Source organism: Heloderma suspectum, chromosome 3, assembly GCF_057233095.1.
Source record: "Heloderma suspectum isolate Gila_16-S chromosome 3, 16-S_ref, whole genome shotgun sequence".
NCBI lineage: Eukaryota > Metazoa > Chordata > Lepidosauria > Squamata > Helodermatidae > Heloderma > Heloderma suspectum.
In genome coordinates, this window is record NC_139460.1 from 272245308 (window position 1) to 272264946 (window position 19639).

The 19639-nt window shown below is 44.6% G+C and overlaps 1 protein-coding gene across 2 annotated transcripts in view; it reads right to left on the reverse strand.

Moving 5' to 3' along the window:
- The window catches only part of ANO7 (anoctamin 7), a 53002-nt gene that overhangs the window by 12257 nt on the left and 21106 nt on the right, over positions 1 to 19639 (reverse strand). For both annotated transcript variants that reach the window (XM_084847026.1, XM_084847025.1), the window contains 11 exons: positions 19026 to 19136; positions 15725 to 15890; positions 13946 to 14036; positions 13157 to 13253; positions 11943 to 12086; positions 11723 to 11860; positions 9767 to 9865; positions 9575 to 9677; positions 7842 to 7953; positions 3436 to 3490; positions 1897 to 1994 (listed from right to left, as the gene is read on the reverse strand). In XM_084847026.1, coding sequence (XP_084703152.1) covers positions 1897 to 1994; positions 3436 to 3490; positions 7842 to 7953; positions 9575 to 9677; positions 9767 to 9865; positions 11723 to 11860; positions 11943 to 12086; positions 13157 to 13253; positions 13946 to 14036; positions 15725 to 15890; positions 19026 to 19136 — 1214 coding nt within the window. The remainder of the gene's footprint in view (positions 1 to 1896; positions 1995 to 3435; positions 3491 to 7841; positions 7954 to 9574; positions 9678 to 9766; positions 9866 to 11722; positions 11861 to 11942; positions 12087 to 13156; positions 13254 to 13945; positions 14037 to 15724; positions 15891 to 19025; positions 19137 to 19639) is intronic.

Genomic DNA, 19639 nt, shown 5'->3' on the forward strand with positions numbered 1-19639 from the left:
ATCTGCAAAACAGAACTGGAGCTCTGTGGAAAGCCTGCTGGTTCAAAGCAGCTAAGACTGGAAGGGGACCAAGCAGGAAGTTGTTTGTATAGCCCCGCCTCTGAAGTGAGTAGGAGGAATAGCCCACTCTTGGATCACCCCCACCCAGGAGAATCTTATTTTGCTGCAGTAGATGAATTTCTAGGCAGTGCAAATCACGGTTATTGGAACCAAAGGGTAACATATAAAAGTATCACGTTGAGGGGCTGTCTCAGAATAAAGAAATGTGAATGAAGTCAGAAATCTTTTGGTATGTGATATGATTCCTTCAGTCTTCGAGGCTAAATAACACAACACACATGTCTCAGAACTGAGGCCCAGTCTAGTTAAAGCTGCTTGGTTGCCCAAAGACAGACACTCCCCTTTATCACCTGTGCACTGACACACACCTTAAGTAAAAGTAATCCTTTTATACCCAGGGAAATGATAAAGAGCTTGTCCTGGGGTCTCGAATGTGGTGTTCATGGGCACCAATGTGCCCATGGGCACATCTCTTGACACCAGCCAGGCTCCCTGCCCATCCTGATGTTTATTTTATTTCTTAAGTTATTTTTTTAATTAAAAATATTGTTTTTACTGAGAGACTTGAAAAGTGAAGTGCTGCCCTCCAGAGCCGTTTTTATTTGGGTTCAAAAGAGTGGTTTTGTGTTTTGGCACTCAGAGCCTACCTCTGCCTTGTTCGTAGGTTCTTGGGCAAGTTGCTTTTCCTTTAGTTTGCCTTCTGGAAAATGAGTGTCGTGACCGCCATGCCCACCATGGCAGCCATTTTATGAACGGGCAAGTCTCCCTCCATGGCAGCCATTTTGTGAGAGTGCCCACAACACTCTCAAAATTCCAAATGCCCATCGACCCAAAAAAGTTGGGGCCTCCTGATAGTCTTTGGAAAGCAAGCCTACACAAACTTCAAGTAAAGGAGGAGGATATCCTAAACCAGAGTTCCCCCAGTCAGTTTGGCTTTGGAGGGATAGTATGAGCTACTCACCCAGTCACTCACCAATTGTCTTAAGGCCAAACCAGACATGATGCAAGAGATCCATGAATAGGACCTGCTAGGTTACTGAGTTTGTTTAATAGGAGCTACAGAGTTTGCAGGGGTGTGGAGAGATTTGGACTGGGACTGTGTTGCTAGGGGAGATCAACCCAGGGCAGCCCGAAGGCACATTATACAGCAATCTTGCTGAAGTGAAGCAGGTCTGGGTCTGGTCAGTGCCTGGATGGGAGATTGCCTGGGAACCCAATGCATGCAGTGGTGCAGCTAAGGCTAGAACTTGGGGCCAAAGTCCACACTGGCCATATGAGTGATTGTCCAGTTCACACATTACATTTGTCCAAAGGTGCATGTGCTTATGGGTGGTAATATGCTCTTGAGTCATCACAACAAATTTCTTTGTGAAGCAGCCCCAAGACATGCCATGTGGACTAAGTTTTAACTTCTCTCTCTCTCTCTCTCACACACACACACACACACACACACTCCTCCTTGCTGCCCATGATTGGGACTCACTTTCCATGGCTATACTGACTGAGCTGGATGGACTATTATGTGTGACACTAGCCAAATCTGGGTGTTTTCAAGCGCCATGAATCTAACAGAGTACTCTATTCTCAATCGTTCAGTTCCAGCCCCTTAAGGTTTAGAACCCATAGTATTAATTACACCATTCCCTAATGTCACCATCTCTGTTGGCCTCTTGGACTATTTCCTGTTCTTCATATGACTAAATCAAATATGGCATCTCCCCATAACTTGGTTATATGACTAATCTATTGCACAGAGCCTCTCTGGCAACGGCCCAGATATACTTCCCTGTACTGGACATAATTTACACCATTCCAGCAAAGCACAAGGTCACTCACGGGATGAGAATCTCCTGTATGTTGTTAATTATTTGCTTTCCCACCATGATGACGAGAAGCTCCTGGGCAAGTTCAATGAGGCAGCCACCCGCACCACACTGGACAAAATAGAAGGATAATGTATAGTATGTGGCAGACATTCATTAACAGTCCCTCAAATCATGCATTATTATTGGAGATGGAATAGGAAGGCCTAACTGATGGAATACTCCTTCATGAAACAAAACAAAACAAAACAAAACATGACAGAGAAAACTAGAACCCTTCTCCCTGAAATCTGGGATTTCTATTTGCCAGGGTAGGCATGTACGAGAATTTAGTTTATTTTCACAAATCATGTGAACATGCCATGTTTACAACCCTGAACATGGACATGAGTAGGAGAATGTGTTCTCCAAAACCGTTTGCAAATTCTTGAAAATGCATTTGTGTTCGAAAAAAGTATGTTTAAAAAAAATAAACTTTTTAAAAAGTGCACATTTTCACACTGTAGTCTATGGGGGAAAGTGCACACTTTTGGAAAATACACAGATTTTTGGTGCACTTTTCCCAGTTTATTTGTGTAATTTTCCCATTCACACAAAACAAACAGAGATCACAAACAAACGCAGTAAACAAGAAGAGACGAACATCAAGTTAATGCTTGGAGAATCTGGGTGAATGCAAACATCACTTGTTCACCCACCTCTATGCCAGGGATGTTTTTGTATGGAGTATCATTCAGCCATATGAACCTCTACCTGCAGTAGTACACTCCAGACACAGGTTTATCACTTCATCTGCTGCTGGTGAGAACTAGGCCCAGTTACCGTACTTCAAAGGTGCTGGACCTCTTTTAGCCCAAGGACTGAATTCGATTCTGGAGACACTTTCATGGGCTATGTTCCAGTGGAGGGCAGGGCCAAAGGCTAAAGGGGGTGGAACTGAAGGCAAATTGGGCAGACACAGAATACCAAAAATACCAAGATATTTTAGCTTAAAGCTCTTACTGCCATAAGTAAGCCTTAGGAGAGATATTTCAACCTTTTAGAATGGGGAAAGACCTGCACAAAAGCTGGAAATCCACAGTTGGCAGTCAGGGGGACGGGGCGGGGCCATCTGGAGAACCCCAGAGAGCCAGATTAAGATCCCATGGGGGCGTGTCTGAGATTTGACATCCCTGCCCTACTCCCTCAGGAAATGCCACATGGTGCACCGCATCTATTTTAGAGATTTCCATTACAGCAGAATATTGGAGAGGGCAAGGTGGCATTCTGGACTTGCTATTGAAAAGACGGAGCTAGAAGAGGGGATCCTTCTGGCCTTGGTGGAGAACGTATGCTCCCACTACTGGGCTTGAGGCTAATACATGGCTGGGGCCTATTTCCTTAACAAAGAGAATTCTGTGTGTTAATTTAGTTTTGTTTATTTAATTTATTATAGATCAGTTTTATCAGCCAAGTTCCAGGTGGGTTACTCTGGGTACCACTCTTGAATATCCCTACACAGCTGTTATTTTGAGATCCCATCCCATTTCCTTGTCTCTGCCAAGATACTCACATCCTCATTGCGGATGCCAAGCAATTTGTTGTAGTGGCCTGGGTAGCCTACAAACCTGAGCAAGAAGAAGAAGAAGGCAGTCAGTTGAAATACTTGGCTCTTGGCTCAGGATTAAACAATCTATACCCCACTCCGCTCCGCTCCACTCCACTCCACTCCACTCCACTCCACTTCACACACGCACGCACACACACACACCCAGTGGTGTAGTGGTAAATTTTGAGATGCAGGTGCTCATTAGGCCAGCTCATGTAGCCATGCTCCCAAGGAGAGTCCAAAAATGCAGGCAGCTGTGTGGATCCATATCAACAAACCAATTCTAGCAGTTTTCACCTCCACCAGAAGCAGCTCTTTCATACAGCTAAATGGGTCTTAGGGTGCAATCCTAGGCATGTTTAGACAGAAAAAGTCCTACAACTCTCAGCATGCCCCAGCCAACATGGCTGGCTCTGCGCATGCTGGGTTGTAGGACTCTTTTCGGTCTACATATGCATAGGACTGCACCTTTAATTGCCTTTTCAAGACTGGGCCGTCCAAAATACTTTGTATTACAACTGAGAGAGCTCACAACAACACATCATTGTTTAACTCTGGTTTTATACTGCTGTCTGAAACATTTGTGATATTGTGTTTTATCACATTGCTGTATTTCATGGTTTTAACTGTTGTAAACCACCCAGACAGCTTCGAGTATTGGGTGGTATAGAAATGTAATAAATAAACATTAAATAAATATTGCTGGGAAAATCCCCCCCTCCCCACCAGCTATTGTGAAGATTGCTCAGAGAGAACAGAGAAGTCTGAGGTGGGTCACAGATGACGTCAGTGTCCCTGTTAAGCTGCATCCCTGTGAGTCCTGACTCCACTGCCCCACTGAGGACACCACTCACAACAATAACAAGCTGGTAGAGACCAGCATACCATCTACTGTAGCCCCACTACCACCACAAAGCAGATTCATTCAACCTGCTGCTTCAGATGACTCAGTCTGGACAATCCAGGCTTGAAAGTGTCATAAGCACAGAAAACAGCAGAGTATTAAGGGGTCCTGAGAAGAAAGAGCTTCAGATGGCTCAAGAAAGTAAAACCACACATTGCAGGGTGAGGAGAAAAGCTATCTCCCTCCAAACTATGTGTTTTCCACCTCCTGCAAATCTAACTGTACACACTGCAAGGGAATTCATTTCTATGTGATGCAGTCCTCTGATACAAGAATTGCATCCCATGGCCGCTTGCAGAGAGCAACTGAACTGTCTCTTAGGAATGTGTGTCCATCATTGTTTCCATCTTCCTTCTCACATTCCCCTACCCTCCTTTCCCCCGCTCCCCTCTAAATATTGTATCATTACTCCTATTTAATTCTCAGCATTATAGTATTTGCACAATTGGCACAAAATAGAAACGAGAGAGATAAAAACAGGGGAAACCACATGGTGGGCACTGTGATCCCAGATTGCTTCTTTTATATTTAACACTCCTCACTGTAGTAACTGCATAACACATCATCAAGAAAAGAACTGCAAAGCTCTCCTTTCGAACCAAGGGAGGTGGATAGTAGTTCTGGCATCAGATTAAAATTTTCTGTCCAAATTCCTTCCTGTAGAACTGTCAGTGGAAGTTATAAATTCGCCCCTCTTCAACCGAATGCAGTTCACAGCACTGTAACATTACATCTAACCATATATGATCAGGGCAGATGATACAGTATTACAGTTACACCAGGATCCTTCAGATCAAGCACTGACTTTTGGTAAATGCTTATGTAAACAAGCCTAAGGTATTAAAGTCAATGTGCACATCTCTTGCAGTCATTTTCCAGTCTTCCCACTAACCTAGTCTTCCCCAACCTGATGCCCTCTAGTTTGGGACTGCAGCTCCCAGCATTCCTGACCATTGGCCATGCTGACTGGAGCCAATGGGAGGTGAAGTTCCAAATATCTAGAGGGCACCAGGTTGGGGATGGCTGCATGAACCTTTTGATAACAGACATCAAGACTCAAGCACTGATCCCAACCAATTTGCTAATTTTTATTGGTCAAAGAAACAGAAGCTAGCACATGAGATGTGAACCTCTGTGTACTATATTATTCCTAGATCTAGTCCCAAAACACACAGCGTTGCCTCTTTTCTTCTGTGCCCTGGTTCCCCAAGGGGTGAGTCCTGTGGTCACAGCATATACCATAGAAAACAGCTTTACAGTCTGATACTCATGATCTTACTTCAACCTCCTAACTGGGTTTGCCAATAATGCACCAGCATGGTCTGATCCCCTCCCTAAAACTGCTCACATGGCTGTCTTTGGGCTAAAGTACAAGTGACGATAAATGCATCATTAGCAATCATGTCAGGGACGTTTAATCAATTAATTAGCGAGCTACCTTGCTTAATAGCAGGCATGGGAGGGGCAATCTTTTCGGAACCACAGCATTTCCCACCCCAGCTTTGATCCCAATGAAAATCTCTGCATTGCTATTCACCTTAGGGGGAAAATCTCCCATTGACATCAGTGAACAAAACCAGGGAACCACTAGAATCTCTGTAAACCACTAGAACCTGCTGTTTCATTTTGAAACAGCGTACATGAAAAGAATCCTACTGAAACTGTAAATCACAAAAGAGGAGACACTGCACAATCATGTGGAGACAGTTTAGATTAGCTCTCTCTGAGACATAAAAAAAAATGTACGGAAATATGTATGTAACAAACCCCAATTGCCCTTTTAAGAGAAAGGCTGCCTCAGGAGGAGCAATCTGAAGCCGATAGCTCCCCAGGGGGTGTTTAACTGTCCCCTGACTACTCATTCTTTGCTCCAAATTGCTCCTCCCACCCCCTTCATCATGGGGTTCCAAATCTATCTTAAACCCCAAACCTTGGGGTTTGTTGCACCCAGATATGTAATATGTACTTACAGGATAAGAACTCCCTCCAGGGCTTCTCAACTTCAAATTACTCCCTCCCGAAGCAGCTTTTTTTTTTAAAAAAAAGGCCAATGAGGTTCTGCTAATTGTGCATAATGCTTAGTTATGCCTGAAGACAGCGCCTTTCCCCAAGTCTGCAGCCTGTGCCACCTGCATCCTGCAGTCGCTGAGATCCAAGGCTTTTAATCGTTCAGTATACTAGATCACAAACATCACAAGCTCCATCTAACATATTTGACACATGCAGCCGTCAAGGCCAGTGGAGGCTGATGGTTCCGATTTTGGTGGGGCTGTGAATCTATTCTGGATTTCAGTCAGAACCAGTCAGAACTCTAACGAAGCTATCCAAGGCACTGAACCCTTGACCCAAAATGGTTCAGCACCTTGTACAACTCCTTTAGAGTTGTTGCTGGTTCTGACTGAAACCTAGAATGGAATCAAAGCCCCACTGAAATCAGAGCCATCAGCCTCCACTGCCCAAGGCTCATATATTCAGCCTGAATCGTAATACTCCTCACCCAGGATTTACATTGCTATACTGCATCTGGGCAGTAGATGGCAACAGTACTACACTTTTCTCCATCACCATGATGATGATCAACACTAACAGGTTCCCGGCAGGAGTGCTGCTGAATTTGCAGCTCTGGCACATCTAAGCAGTGATCTAAAATTTGTTCTGCTGGTCACATTAGTAAAATCCTCACAACTTCTACTGAACTCATCTACTGATGAGGAGAGGGGTGGTGGAGCAAGACCAAATCTACACCTGCAAAGAAATATCTACAGGCCCTCCCCGCTCCGCCCTCTCCTTAGTAGTCTAGACAACGGCCAAGCCATGGTTCACCAGCGCAGAGTTTGCTATTGCCAATGCAGCCCAATGACATCATAGGTTCGTGCTGGAGTTAAAGGGGCATGTTGGCAAGCCTGGCACAGTCTGTGACAAATCCCTATATTTCAATGTAGCTCACCAGTGCCATCTAGAATGTCTGGGTTTTCAGAACCTCACTGTGAAGTATGAACTTGCCCTCATCCTGGTTTTTTCTCTGAATATGCATCTAAATTGGGTGGGGAAAGGAAATTGGATGTGGGGCTGGATGACCCCCCAGAGCCCTCCACAGGTATGATGATATCAGTGGACATATTCCCACCCAGTGACGTCACTGCGCCATGGCTGAAGGGCTGGCTGGAAGACTTCCAGCTGGTGCATCGGTTGAGGGACCCAGCTTCGCCTGCCCCACACTTTCCTCCATTGGGAGGAAGCAGGGCAGGCAAAGCTGCCCTGACTAAGTAAGGCACCGGATGGAGGAACATTCCTCCAACTGGCGCCTTGCTGGGGACCCAGCTTTGTTGTGTCTAGGGCGCACAACAATGACACCCTGGTCAAGATACTGGGTGCTGCTTGACCTGGTGCCTTGGCCAGGGGTCCTTGTTTGCCCCATGCCTCCTGCTTTGAGTTAGGAAAGTTGGCCATCCCCAAAACAACTTACCTGCCCTTAAAGAAGGCAATGTAGATGGGAGAAGAGTAGAAATTGACGAATTCAAAGACAAACACCTTAAAGGTGAAAGCATCTTCAAACGTGGTCTGGGTACGATGCATCTCTGTGGCAGAGAAAAATAAAATAGATGCCATGAGAATGGTGGATACCCTCCAGGACTACCTGGTGGTAACCCATGTTGGGGCATCCTTAATGGCTTATCTGAACAAAGATTCTGGATGACTCAAACTCCCCACTCCCACATGCATAGTCTCTATGTCACAGAATTCTAATATACATTGTGGGTTACAAGTACTTTCTAGTTTTATTACATATTGCGGTCGGGGTAGAGAAAGAGTCTGGAATTTAGTTCTTTTTTAATCAAATTTTTATTGTAAGTTTCAACAAGACAAAACAAACAAAAAACAAGAACAGAAAAAAAGTTTCAAACATTTTTTTTAGTTCTGATTTAAATCCTGTTCACACATTCCTGCCACACATGGGGCTAATGCATGGAGGGTGTAGTGGGGCCACCCCATGCCACCCCCAAAGCCATGCACACCAAGTATGAATGTCTGCAAAAGGGTGCCTGCACATGAGCAACTGCTCATGTGGTTGGGATGCCAGCACAACTGGCGCTCCTGATACTCCAGTGTGCCTGTGCAAAAGAAGCTGCTTCCACATAGGTGCCCTTTTGCAGACATTCATGCTCAATGTGCGGACATTGGGGCAGGGGGCAGCAATGGAGCCATGAGGCACAGCTTTGCTTCATCTGCCAAGCTGGAAAGCATTTTCATGGATTTTCTACCCACCACAATGTTAATGCTTGTGGAGGTGAAGCATATTGTGGTCTACTAAGACCACTCCTATTCCTGCTCTGTTTACAACTTTTTGAAGATGAATTTTAAATGGTTCACTGGATATGCACATTTGAACACCAGATAACCAGAAAGCATACTGACGTAGGCAAATGGTTTTGCTGTGGAGCTCTATTTTTAGAAAGCTAAGGGGAATCAGAAAGTGGGGCTTATAGATTCACAAAGGACACCCCCCCTTCTTGTCCCCTATAATCTGAGCACAGACCTATCTAATTTAAAAACAAAATATATAAAAACAAGCAGGCAACTTTGGGCAAGAGATTGCTAACTGTTCTGGTTACTGCCCAAGAGGCCTCTAGGAAGCTCATGGAACATGGGAGACTTCCTGCAAAACAGCCACCTATATCAAAACAAATTACCCATTTGTATCTTTACTATAATTGGGGCTGAAGATGGGATAATGCAAAGAAAGTTGGAGTGACAATACAAGCTTTTATTGGTTGACAGTAAATCAAAACAGCCCTAGTGTGGGGAGAAAATGTTTTGAAGATTCAAAAATTGTGGACAAATTCTTAAGAAACACTGGAGCAATTCTGATGTTGCCAAACAGAGAATACAGATATATGCTGCCAATTCCTTAGACCATTTTTCAGACTGGAAAAGTTACTCCATTGTCACTTTCACCCTTTTTGTTTTAAAGCTGCTGGCAGAACACTAAATTTATTTAATGCAGTGCTCAAATCTAAGCTCCTGCTTTTAGAAGGGCTATGGGGGCATGATTTGGCTAGAAGTGGGGGGAGTGGGTCTTGTGGAATTCATTAAAGGCCTCATCTCCCTTTTTCCTATTACTCAGGTGTTAGTTTTATGTTCCAGTTGGGGCGTGAGGCTCAGGATCTGCTCCAGCATTCCCTAATACAGCCCACTTACCCCACTTGGTCAGGAAATGTGCTAGTGCAATGTATATTTTGGAGAGGATGAGGATGAAGATGAGGTTCACCACTGAGCCTGTGATGCTGGCAATACGAGATGCCTAAGGGAGGCAAAGAGAAAAGAATGTGATGTCCAAAGGCAAATGACACAACAAAGCCAGACTGGAAGGGAGCCACACAGGTGTCTTACCGAAGCCACGATGAGGAAGTTCCCAGACCTGGATACAACTATGGCAATGATGGCCCGGTAAAGGATGATGGAAATGAGGAACATCACTACCACAGCAATCTGCAGACAGAGCCAGGCAGAATAAATAGTAATCATGCAAGTCCAGTTACTGGGAATGGGTCTGTCACTATGGGTTTGCCTGATCAGAGCTTTCTGTTGAGGGCTGCATGTCAGCGGTGGGTGGGGCTGAAGTGAGCAGGGCCAGAGCCAAAAGTAGGAGGATCTCCCCTTTTCCTTTTCTGCCAACTCCATTTTTTTCTCTTTCTCCCACCCCGTTTTTCTCTCTCTCTCCCTCTTCCTTCCAGCTCAGCATGCTACCAGGGAAAGGACTGGTGGCTCTTGCCAGAGGCCTAAATTGATCTCATGCAGAGGGCTTTTGAAATTAGGCTGAGGGCTGCATGTGGCCCTAGGGCTGCAGGTTGCCCAACCCTAGATTAGAGTCTGGGATGTCACAAAAAATGTAATGTTTCATAATGGCATGGATGTTCATCTGAATAGGAATTCATCTGCAGCGGTGGGTCTGAGACGAGGGCTTCACAAACTGGGGCTGTCCACATGACACAACAGCCCACCGTGAGTTATTTAATCCACGCTAAGGGTGCAGTGCATGCAGGGCATGTGTGGGAGCCATTTTGAATATGCAACCCCTACTCAGGGGTTGTCAGGTCATGTGAACCTGGGGAGTGTGGGTTATACAAGTGTTAAACAACCTCAGATAATCCATGGTCTTTTCTAGGGTTATGTGAGGGCTAGTTAACTCTCACATAACCCATGCTCTCTAGGTGTGCATGACACAACAACCCTCAAGTGGGGGTTGTATATGCGATTTGGCATCCATGGGCACCACAGGTTAAATAACCCACAATGAGCCATGGCATGACATCCAAACCTGGCAACTATGTGTGAGAAACAGCCAATGACCATGCTGACTGGGAATGATGGGAATTGCAGACCAACACATCTGGAACGTATTAGGTTGCAGGAAGCCTGCTTTAGAATGTTCAAAGCACTACACAGATGTTATCTTATTAATCCTTACAAAAGCCTTGTAAAAGGCTGAAACAGATTAAACCAAACTGGTCTTGTACTCTTAAACCAGGGGTGCAGAACCTCTTTCAGTCCGAGGGCCAAATTCCATTTCAAAGAAGCTCACACATGCCAGCAGTGGGCAGGGCTAAAGGCAAAAGGGGGCAGGGGCAAAAACACAGAAAATACAGAAAATACTAGCATATTTTAGTTTAAAGCTGTTAGTGCCAGTAACTAAGTCTTAGGAGAGGCAATGCAACCTTTTAGAATGGGGAAAAAACTGTACAAAAGCTGGGAAACCACCAAATGATTGGTGGTTGGGGGAAGAGGCCATAATCTTCTTGCAAACCCCGGAAGGATAGATTGGGATGTCTGGAGCCCCAGTTTTAGCTCTTCGGTCTGAGGTTCTGCACCCCTGTCTTAAATAATCCTCCTTTGGCAGTCACAGAATCATAAGACTGGAAGGTACCCTGAGAGGTCATTTAGTCCAAACTGCAATCTTACAACTGTATCTTGGCTTCTTGGTATCTTCCAGTGCTCCTATATGCCCTCCCATGAGATGCAGCTTGGTGTAATGGTGCCATGTCCTCACTCCTACCCCTCAGCTGCTACTTTTAACCATAGTTATTGAGGAGGAAAAAGGTGAATGGCTGAGCCTGAACTTCTAAAAGTAACTCCATGGTATCTTCTGCAGCTTTCAGATAACAGTTGTCCCCACCTCAGTTGCTATGTTCTCCAGAGGGCTGTGGATTTTACCATAGCCTTCTTGTCTGAAAGAAGACTGATTAGCAAAGGAAATTGTGACTAAATGGGTATTGCTAAAAGGAATCTTTAGGCCTCAAGACTCAGCTTTATTGGATATCCCTGACCCCCAAACAACAGCTCCCTCACCATCATGATGATGACCATTGATCCAGCAACGATTCTCTTGAAACGATTCTTCTTGGGGAAATAGGGTTCCTCCTCTCCAGTAATGGGATTTCTAGTTGTCATGGGAGCCATGGCAGTGAATTGGGGTCGTGGACGTTCCTATAATAGAGGGAAATCTGAAGTGTACTCTATTTCACTTTTGGATTTTAGTTGTACTTAGAGGTTCCCCCAAAGCCAGTACCTCGATATCTTCAAAGTCTGAACAGTCCCAGCGGTGTGTCAGGGTAGCATTCATTCGCTTCCAGTACTCAAGGAAGGTGACTGCCCACAGAGCCATGAAGATGCTGAAGAAGACAGTCCCTCCATGGTCAAAAAGACGACCAGCCTGGAAAAGAACCAGACAGACAGGAATTGCAGTTGAGTATGTGCCAAGACAAATAAAAGGCTATAAAGGGTTAGTTGTATTATGCATGAAAAAAAAACCCAAATCCCAAAAGTTATGTTAAGTAATGTGAGAGGCTGAAACAAATTGTTTTCTATGTGACAGCTACCAGCACATGGTGGGCATTTGTGGTGATTTCCTCCGAACAAATGGACATACACACAAATACACACACATTCTCAAGGCAGGTAGTATGGAAGAAATTGAACCACCTGGAACCATCTAAACTGAGCTCATTATCTTGGCATATCCTGTGCAACAGCCCTCAGTAAGAAGGTAGAGAGGAAAGTTACTCACTCCAGAAAGCAGGGATATGCAAAACAGGGGAGGATCATAGCTCACTGATAGGGCATGTGGCTTTGCTGTTTTCGCTGTATTGTGGTGTTAAGAACATACGAAGAGCCATGCTGGATCAGACCAAGGGTTCAGCATTCATCATTCTGTTCAGATAGTGGCAACCAACTGCCTTCAAGAAACCCACAGCGTTGTTGCTGTGCCTGGGAGGGATTGTAGGGGAAGATCCGACTCTCAGGATTTGTTGTTAGAATGATTTGAGACCTAGAGATGACTTATATCCTGTCTCTTTCTTTCTCTGTTTTTAAAGGGTTCTTTTAAAGACTTGTGTTGTTACAATTCAATGCATTTTAGTTAGATGATCCTTTAGTTTTGGGGAAAAGAATGCTGGGGTTTCCCCTCCCTCCCACCCCCCTTTAGATATGTCATGTCCAAAACTTGGCAGGGTTTTGCTCCCACAGGAAGATGGAGGAAATAAGTCTCCTTTGCACAAACCTGCTTACTTGAGCAAGCAGGAAGTTCAGTCAGCTCTAAGATACCCCACCATCTGCTGTAGAAAATAAACATATCAGGGTATGTCTGATATTCTTTTCTGAGTGGTGCGTCAAACTGAGAACACATTGTGGGTATCATCTAGCACTCCAGTGGCTTTAATAACATGTTAATTAATGTATTACATGTTTTAAATCAGAGCTGTTCTTCACAGCTATGGACTGTACCTGAAACATTGTGCAGATGCTGGAGAGGTTCCAGTAAGGACAGACTTTGCAGAGTGGGCACATCCGGTATTTACTACCACTGGTACAGATCTCCTGTCTGTAGTTCACATGGAAAGCAAAAGTAAAAGTGGAGAAAAGATAACAGTTAACCCACCAGACTGACACCCAGCTTCTCTTCTGAACGTCTTTGCTTCTTTGGCCATTGCTCTCTCTGTCCCTAGGATCACTTTTACTTCCATTTTTGCAGGGATAAGTGTGACTACCTTAGGCCCTACTTAACACTAGTTGCACAGACACCCGCCAAGTATCAAAGCCACCATTCACATTCTGTCTCCAAGGAGCACATTTCCCGAGAATTTTGTGAATCTAAACAGTAGAACTCTGATTAGTCAAATTATTTCATGCTGGCTGGTGGGAAACTTGGGGTGTTTCCAGACGGAGGGCTCCTTGCGCTACCAACCAAAAGGCAATTGTGATACAATTCCATCTTTTTTCCTTAGTGGATTTTCTGCAGTAAGAAAGAGATGGGCGAAGCAGTGGGAAAACATGGGAGGCTTACAAATGGAAGATGACATCATCTGACCGCTCCTGTAAAATTCTGTGAATAAGGCAGGGCAATGGCACCATAAAAGACACAACTGGAAGCATCCATGAAAATACACACTCTGCTCAAGAAATGTGTGCAATGCCTGTATGAAAAATCAGGTGTCACAAAACCATCTAGCTTGACTGTAGGTCTCCTGAGCACAGAAGTGAGGAAGGAGGAGCAAGGAAAGAGTTGCAACTTACGTAGGGATGTCATCAAACATCATAAAGATCCCTATTATGAAGACAAGTGTCCCCACAACAGCTGCTGGTAAAAGCCACCCAGTGTAGAAACCTAAAGAAAGAGAGGCAAAGGCATATTAGAGAACTGCAGAAGCCAAGTCCCAACCGCCTACCTCCAGTCATTGGCCATCATCAGCCTGCTTGCCAGAAAGCCTGAACCAAGTTTCAGGCTTATGAAAAGGCCTGTGTTTTCTGGAAATGGAACATCAGGTAACAAGGTTTCTATAATACAGGATGGCTCCAAGAACCAATAAAGAACAAAGTCCTCATTATATTCAGGAAAATGGTATCCATTACATGTTTAGCCATTTCTCATAACATCCTAACTGGAACAAATTAAGAAACAAGTTTATGAAACTTTCTTGCAATATGATGGGTCAACTGCAGTTGCTGGGAAATGCCCCCAAAGGTAGTAAGTAACATGTGCACACACACATATGCACACGCATGCATACGCATGGGATAAATATAGAGGACCAGGCTAAAAGAAGAACTTTGCATTCACACACTCCATCCTTTGAAGAAGCCAAGCTGAGATAATACCTTCTGGGAGTCTGTATGCATAGCTGGCAATTAGGAAGGAAGATTTCTGGATGACTGCAGCGCTATACATTATTGTAAACTCTCTCAATAAATTCGCTGCAGTAGTCTAACAATACAAACTTGTGTCCATAGGTGATGACTACTCTCCTTGGTGCACGCACGCGTGCATGTGCACACACACACACACACACACACACAACATAGTGCCAGTTCAGAGCCACATGACTTGGGTGGGAGCAGCAACATTAGTTACAACAAGGAGCCTTTAAATTTGGCAATCACATTTGATTTCTCTTGAGGAAAGGACATATGAACACAACCTATTCACACAACCATAAAGAGCACTGTGGCCATGAGAAAAGTGCTTGACAACTATACACAGCGACCCCAAGTCCATAGTGAGCTGGTCATGTGAGGGCTCTGCAACAGGCATCATTCAGCATTCAAGTGCATTAAGAACATATTGAAAATGGAGTACTGAGCAGAACATTGTACATATGAAGCTGCTGTGTATTAGCAGATCATTGCCCTATCTAGCGCAAATCTCTTTAACTGGTAGCAGTTTCTCCAAGTCATCAGGCAGGACCTACTACCTGAAATCCTTTAACTGAAGATTCCAGGGATTAAACCAGGACCTTCCACATGCCAAACTATGCTCTGCCGCCAAACTCTGGCCCTCCCCCACTCTATGTTCACTTTGAAGACAAACTGTTCTACTCCTGATATACAGAAGTTTGATAGAGCAGGGCATATAAGGGGAGCAAGTGGGAAACATAGGTTTTGAGCAGCACTACAGTTCTGGAATGTTCTCTATCGACACTGAAAAGCTATGCTATCAGAGGTGAATCTGCACTTTAAACACCAGCTTTAACCACTGAAAGACTTCAGCAGCACATAACAAAACAAAGCAATCAGAAATGGGTCAGGAGCACGTTTTACCACACAGACAATCACTGATCTCTTCCCAAATCCCCCAATTCTCTGCTTGTCAGCAGAGTCTGTTAAAATGCACCTTTTGACCAATTTGTAGAATATGCTAATACGCTTCAGGGATTGTCACAACCCTGCCTGTAGAGAAAGGAGGGGGAGTAATTCATTTAAAGATAACCTCCTCCACTGAGGGAGAAGAACCAGAGTACCACTGTGGTCTCAAAGTTTGAGATGCGAGGGAGAGCACACTAGGGGCCTTGTACTCACCAAGCCAGGCAAAGTAGAGAGCAATCTTCTCCCCAAAGTACCTGCGGATGTGATCTAAAGGCTGGTATTTCTTCCACTTACACCACTGGGTCCAATAGTGGAAAAGAATCTGCCTCTGGTTCATTGGAGGGGGAGCCATCTCCTCCGAAGGCATCTTATAGGGACCCTTTGGGCAGAGAGTGAGGTTAGCACATCAAGAACAGCTGTGGTATTTTATATTAACACAGCCTTCCCCAAGCATACTGGCTGGGAATGATGGGAGTTGCGGTCCAACATATCTGGAGGGCACCAGGTTGGAAAAGGCTGTTCTAATATATCTTTATAAAATACAATAATTGATCATTTTTAGCATTCATAAATAGATCAAGATTAAAATGTATAATCATAAAATACTTCCTCATTCACAACGGCAAAAATGGGTTAGTAAGATTGAATCTATTCACTCTTACACAAAATCATGGAAACATTCCAAAACTAAACTATAAGAATATTGTTTGTCTGTCTTCTTCACAAACAAGCAGGCATTTAAGTGACTGCAAGGCAGGCATTCTGCTTGCATAAATCTAATCAGATGCTCTACCACACAGTCAAAGTTATTAATGAGCGCTAAGACAGGGTTCCCAAAACATGCCACATCAAATCTACTTAGGTTTTTATAAAACAAACAGCTAATTAGTTCCCAAAGTACAACATAACTCAAAATTGAAAAGCCCCATAAGCCCTATGAATCTTTATCCTGTTCCAAAGGCAGAGAAATCAAAGGAAAAGGCAAGCCAAACAGGGCCGATGCTTTAAGGCAGGAGTGAGGAATGTGTGGTCCTCGAGATGCTTGTGCACTGCAACTCCCATCAGCCCTAGCCAGCATAGCCAATGGTGAGGCATGATGGGAGTTGCAGTTCACCATTTGGAGGGCCAGATGTTCCCCATCCCTTTTAATGGATCCTATAAAGAAAGGATCCTAAGGAACAAAAAAGCCTTTTTAAAAGAATGTGGCTTATTGATCCCGAGTACTGAGCATCACCACAGATAGAGATGTGCTCTCCATACTGATGGTCATGTTGTACTGACTGGAATGATGCATTGGCTCTCCACTCCTATACCAGCCCTCTCCAAGCTGGTGCCCTCCAGATATGTTGGACTATAACTCTCATCACATCAGCAAGGTTAATGTGATGGGAGTTGTAGTCCAACAATCTGGAGGGCACTGGCTTGGAGAGGGCTGTGTTACAGCAATATAGAGACCTCATGGAGGAGGAGGCTATCAATGGCTATTAGTCCTGATGGCTATAGGCCACCTCCAGTATTGTCAGGGTGGACACTAAGCCCATAGAATCCCAGAGTAGTTCTGAGGAAGAGGAGTTGCTCCTGGGAGAGGAGCGCGCTCCTCTTTCCCAGGGCCAACAGCTGACGGAGATTCCTCCCACCGGCATTCCTAGATTAGATAGCAGTCCTGGGAGTGACAGAGCACGGGAAGCAGACTTGATGGACGCGCGACGCCGACGCAGAGAGCGGCGCCAAATGGAGGGCGCGGAAAGGAGGTGTAGTGCCCAGTTGGCGTGCAAACAACGGCTGCGCCCAGAGGATCCAAGGGAAAAGGGGAGGGACTCTCCCTAGCCCTTAAGTTCAGGGGTCTGCCAGTGATTCCCTTTCAAACAGGGACCACCTGTTCCAACTTAGGGCATAGGTACTCTGCTGCTCATATCTAGTTGCTAACAGTAGAGTTGTTAAGTTGTAAAAGAGGAATAAAGCTTTGAAAATAATCCCTTTGTCTGTGTCTGGACTTGGCTACTGGATTAGACACTGAGAGAGGCCTCCAAGGAGCCCTTGACAAGTATCAGAGGCAGTATGCCTATGTACACCAGTTGCTAGGGAACGTGGGCCAGAAGGTGCTGTTGCACTCATGTCCCACTTGTAGGTTTCTGTTGGCCACTGTGTAAATAGAATGCTGGATGAGATGGACCCTTGGCCTGATCCAGCAAGGCTCTTCTTATATTCTTGTGTTCTTACAGGCACTGTGTGGCGTGAGCTTCATGCATCCTAGAAAAGGAGGATCCTCCCCGGTAGCAAGCCCTCTCCCCCAATTAAGTTTGAACAGTAGCTATGTATGCTCTCTCTGCAGGATCAGTGTAGTGCTAAGAAACAACCTGTCAACATTACTTAAAAAAAAAGCACTTATGAGCCCATATGCTCTTCTTTTTTTAATAAACAATTTTAACACATTTCATTCGATTATTGGTCCTATATTGAATGATCCAACATGCCGTCCAGTTCATGTTGTATAATGCATTCCAAGCTACTGCAGCCTAAAAGGTCTCTCCAAAGTTGACCATGGGAAGCTGGCGGGTAGGGAAGCTGTATTCATGTTTGCTGATTAACAAATGGCTGCCAAGTCTCATAAAAATTGTCTGATGTTGTTTAACCACTTTGGAACTTGAGTTGTTTTCTGATTTTTTCCCATAAGAGCAAAGTCCCATATCTTTTGCTTTCATCCGATATTAGATGGTTCTACATTGGATCTCCACTTTGCCGCTATTTCTAACCTGGCTGCAGTCCATAAGCTCTTCTCACTACCTCCTCTTCCCATTTCAAATCAACTGTGGAAGAGACCCCATTCCTGCAGACAGATTTGCACTCCTCTACTGGGCACAGTGATGCAGACCTATTTGGTCATGACAAAAAAAAAAAAAAGAAGAGGAAGTTGATTTAAGATGGTGGGTTTGATTTCTTGCCATTTATCCCAGTATGTGGGCATCACTTTTAAACCAATATAAGCAGCTGCCTGAGGCAAAGAGGGAAGCTGTTGAGTAAGATTCACCATAGGCAATTCCCACCATTCCGTTTAAGAGGTGGATCCTGTTATCTGCATGCATAATAAGCATATTTAGTATTCTTCCATTTTAGGAAGAATTAGATATAGGGAGTGAAGAATGTTGTCCTTGGCAGCATCAGTTCCCACAGTACCAGAGGTCTCCAGTTCAATCCCTAGCATCTCCAGTTAGCAGATGATGCAAACGACCTCTGCCCAAGACCCAAGGAAGGCATTGCCAGCCAGAGTAGGCAATATTGGACTACTTCAGCCTTCCCTAAGCTGTTGTCCTCTGGATATGTTGGACTACAGCTCCCATCACTCTTGCTGGGGTGATGGTAGTTGTAATACAACAGATCTGAAGGACAGCAGCTTGAGAAAGGCTGGGCTAGATGGACCAATGGTCTCCATACAAGGCTGTTGGTGTAACTATGGCCAAGGTATTCCTGTGTAACCCAGATGAAAGTAGAGTGGGCAGAATGCTTGCCAACTTACATCATGCAGTGGGAATGCAGCTGTGAAGACATCCTCACTCAGCAGCCTTTCTATTCCAACATGCCCTGCCTTTGGGTCACCATATGATGTGGTGGCCAGGATCTCATACAGCTGAAGGGAAGCAGAAAGATGTTCAAGAGAGTTGCACTTTGACTTCCACAGTTAGCAGCCATCAGTCTATCTGTATAGTTCTAAGTCTGAGCCTTAAGGTAAGTCTACAAAGCACCCCTCCATTGGTGTTAATGTTTGCTTCCCACCATACAATATGCAACACTGTGATTGGCTATATAATCACACACTTCCTTCTCTCATGAACTGCAGTCTAGTTGTTCTTTAATTTGGAAGACAGGACTCAGTTTTACTTTTCTTTTCATAATGTCAAATTATCACCTTCTCTAACTCAGGAAAACTCTATAGATCATCATAGTACACAATGTCTGAGAAAACTTTTTTTTGCTTTCATCCCCAACTCTCAAGTTCTTTGAAGTTTCTTCTTCTTTGGTTTCCTACTAACAGCAGTGCAGCTGCTACGCCTATCCACCCATGATGAAATTCATCATGCTCTTAGCCTCCATGGTCAGTAACTACATTGCTTGGATAGCCAAACCTGTCAA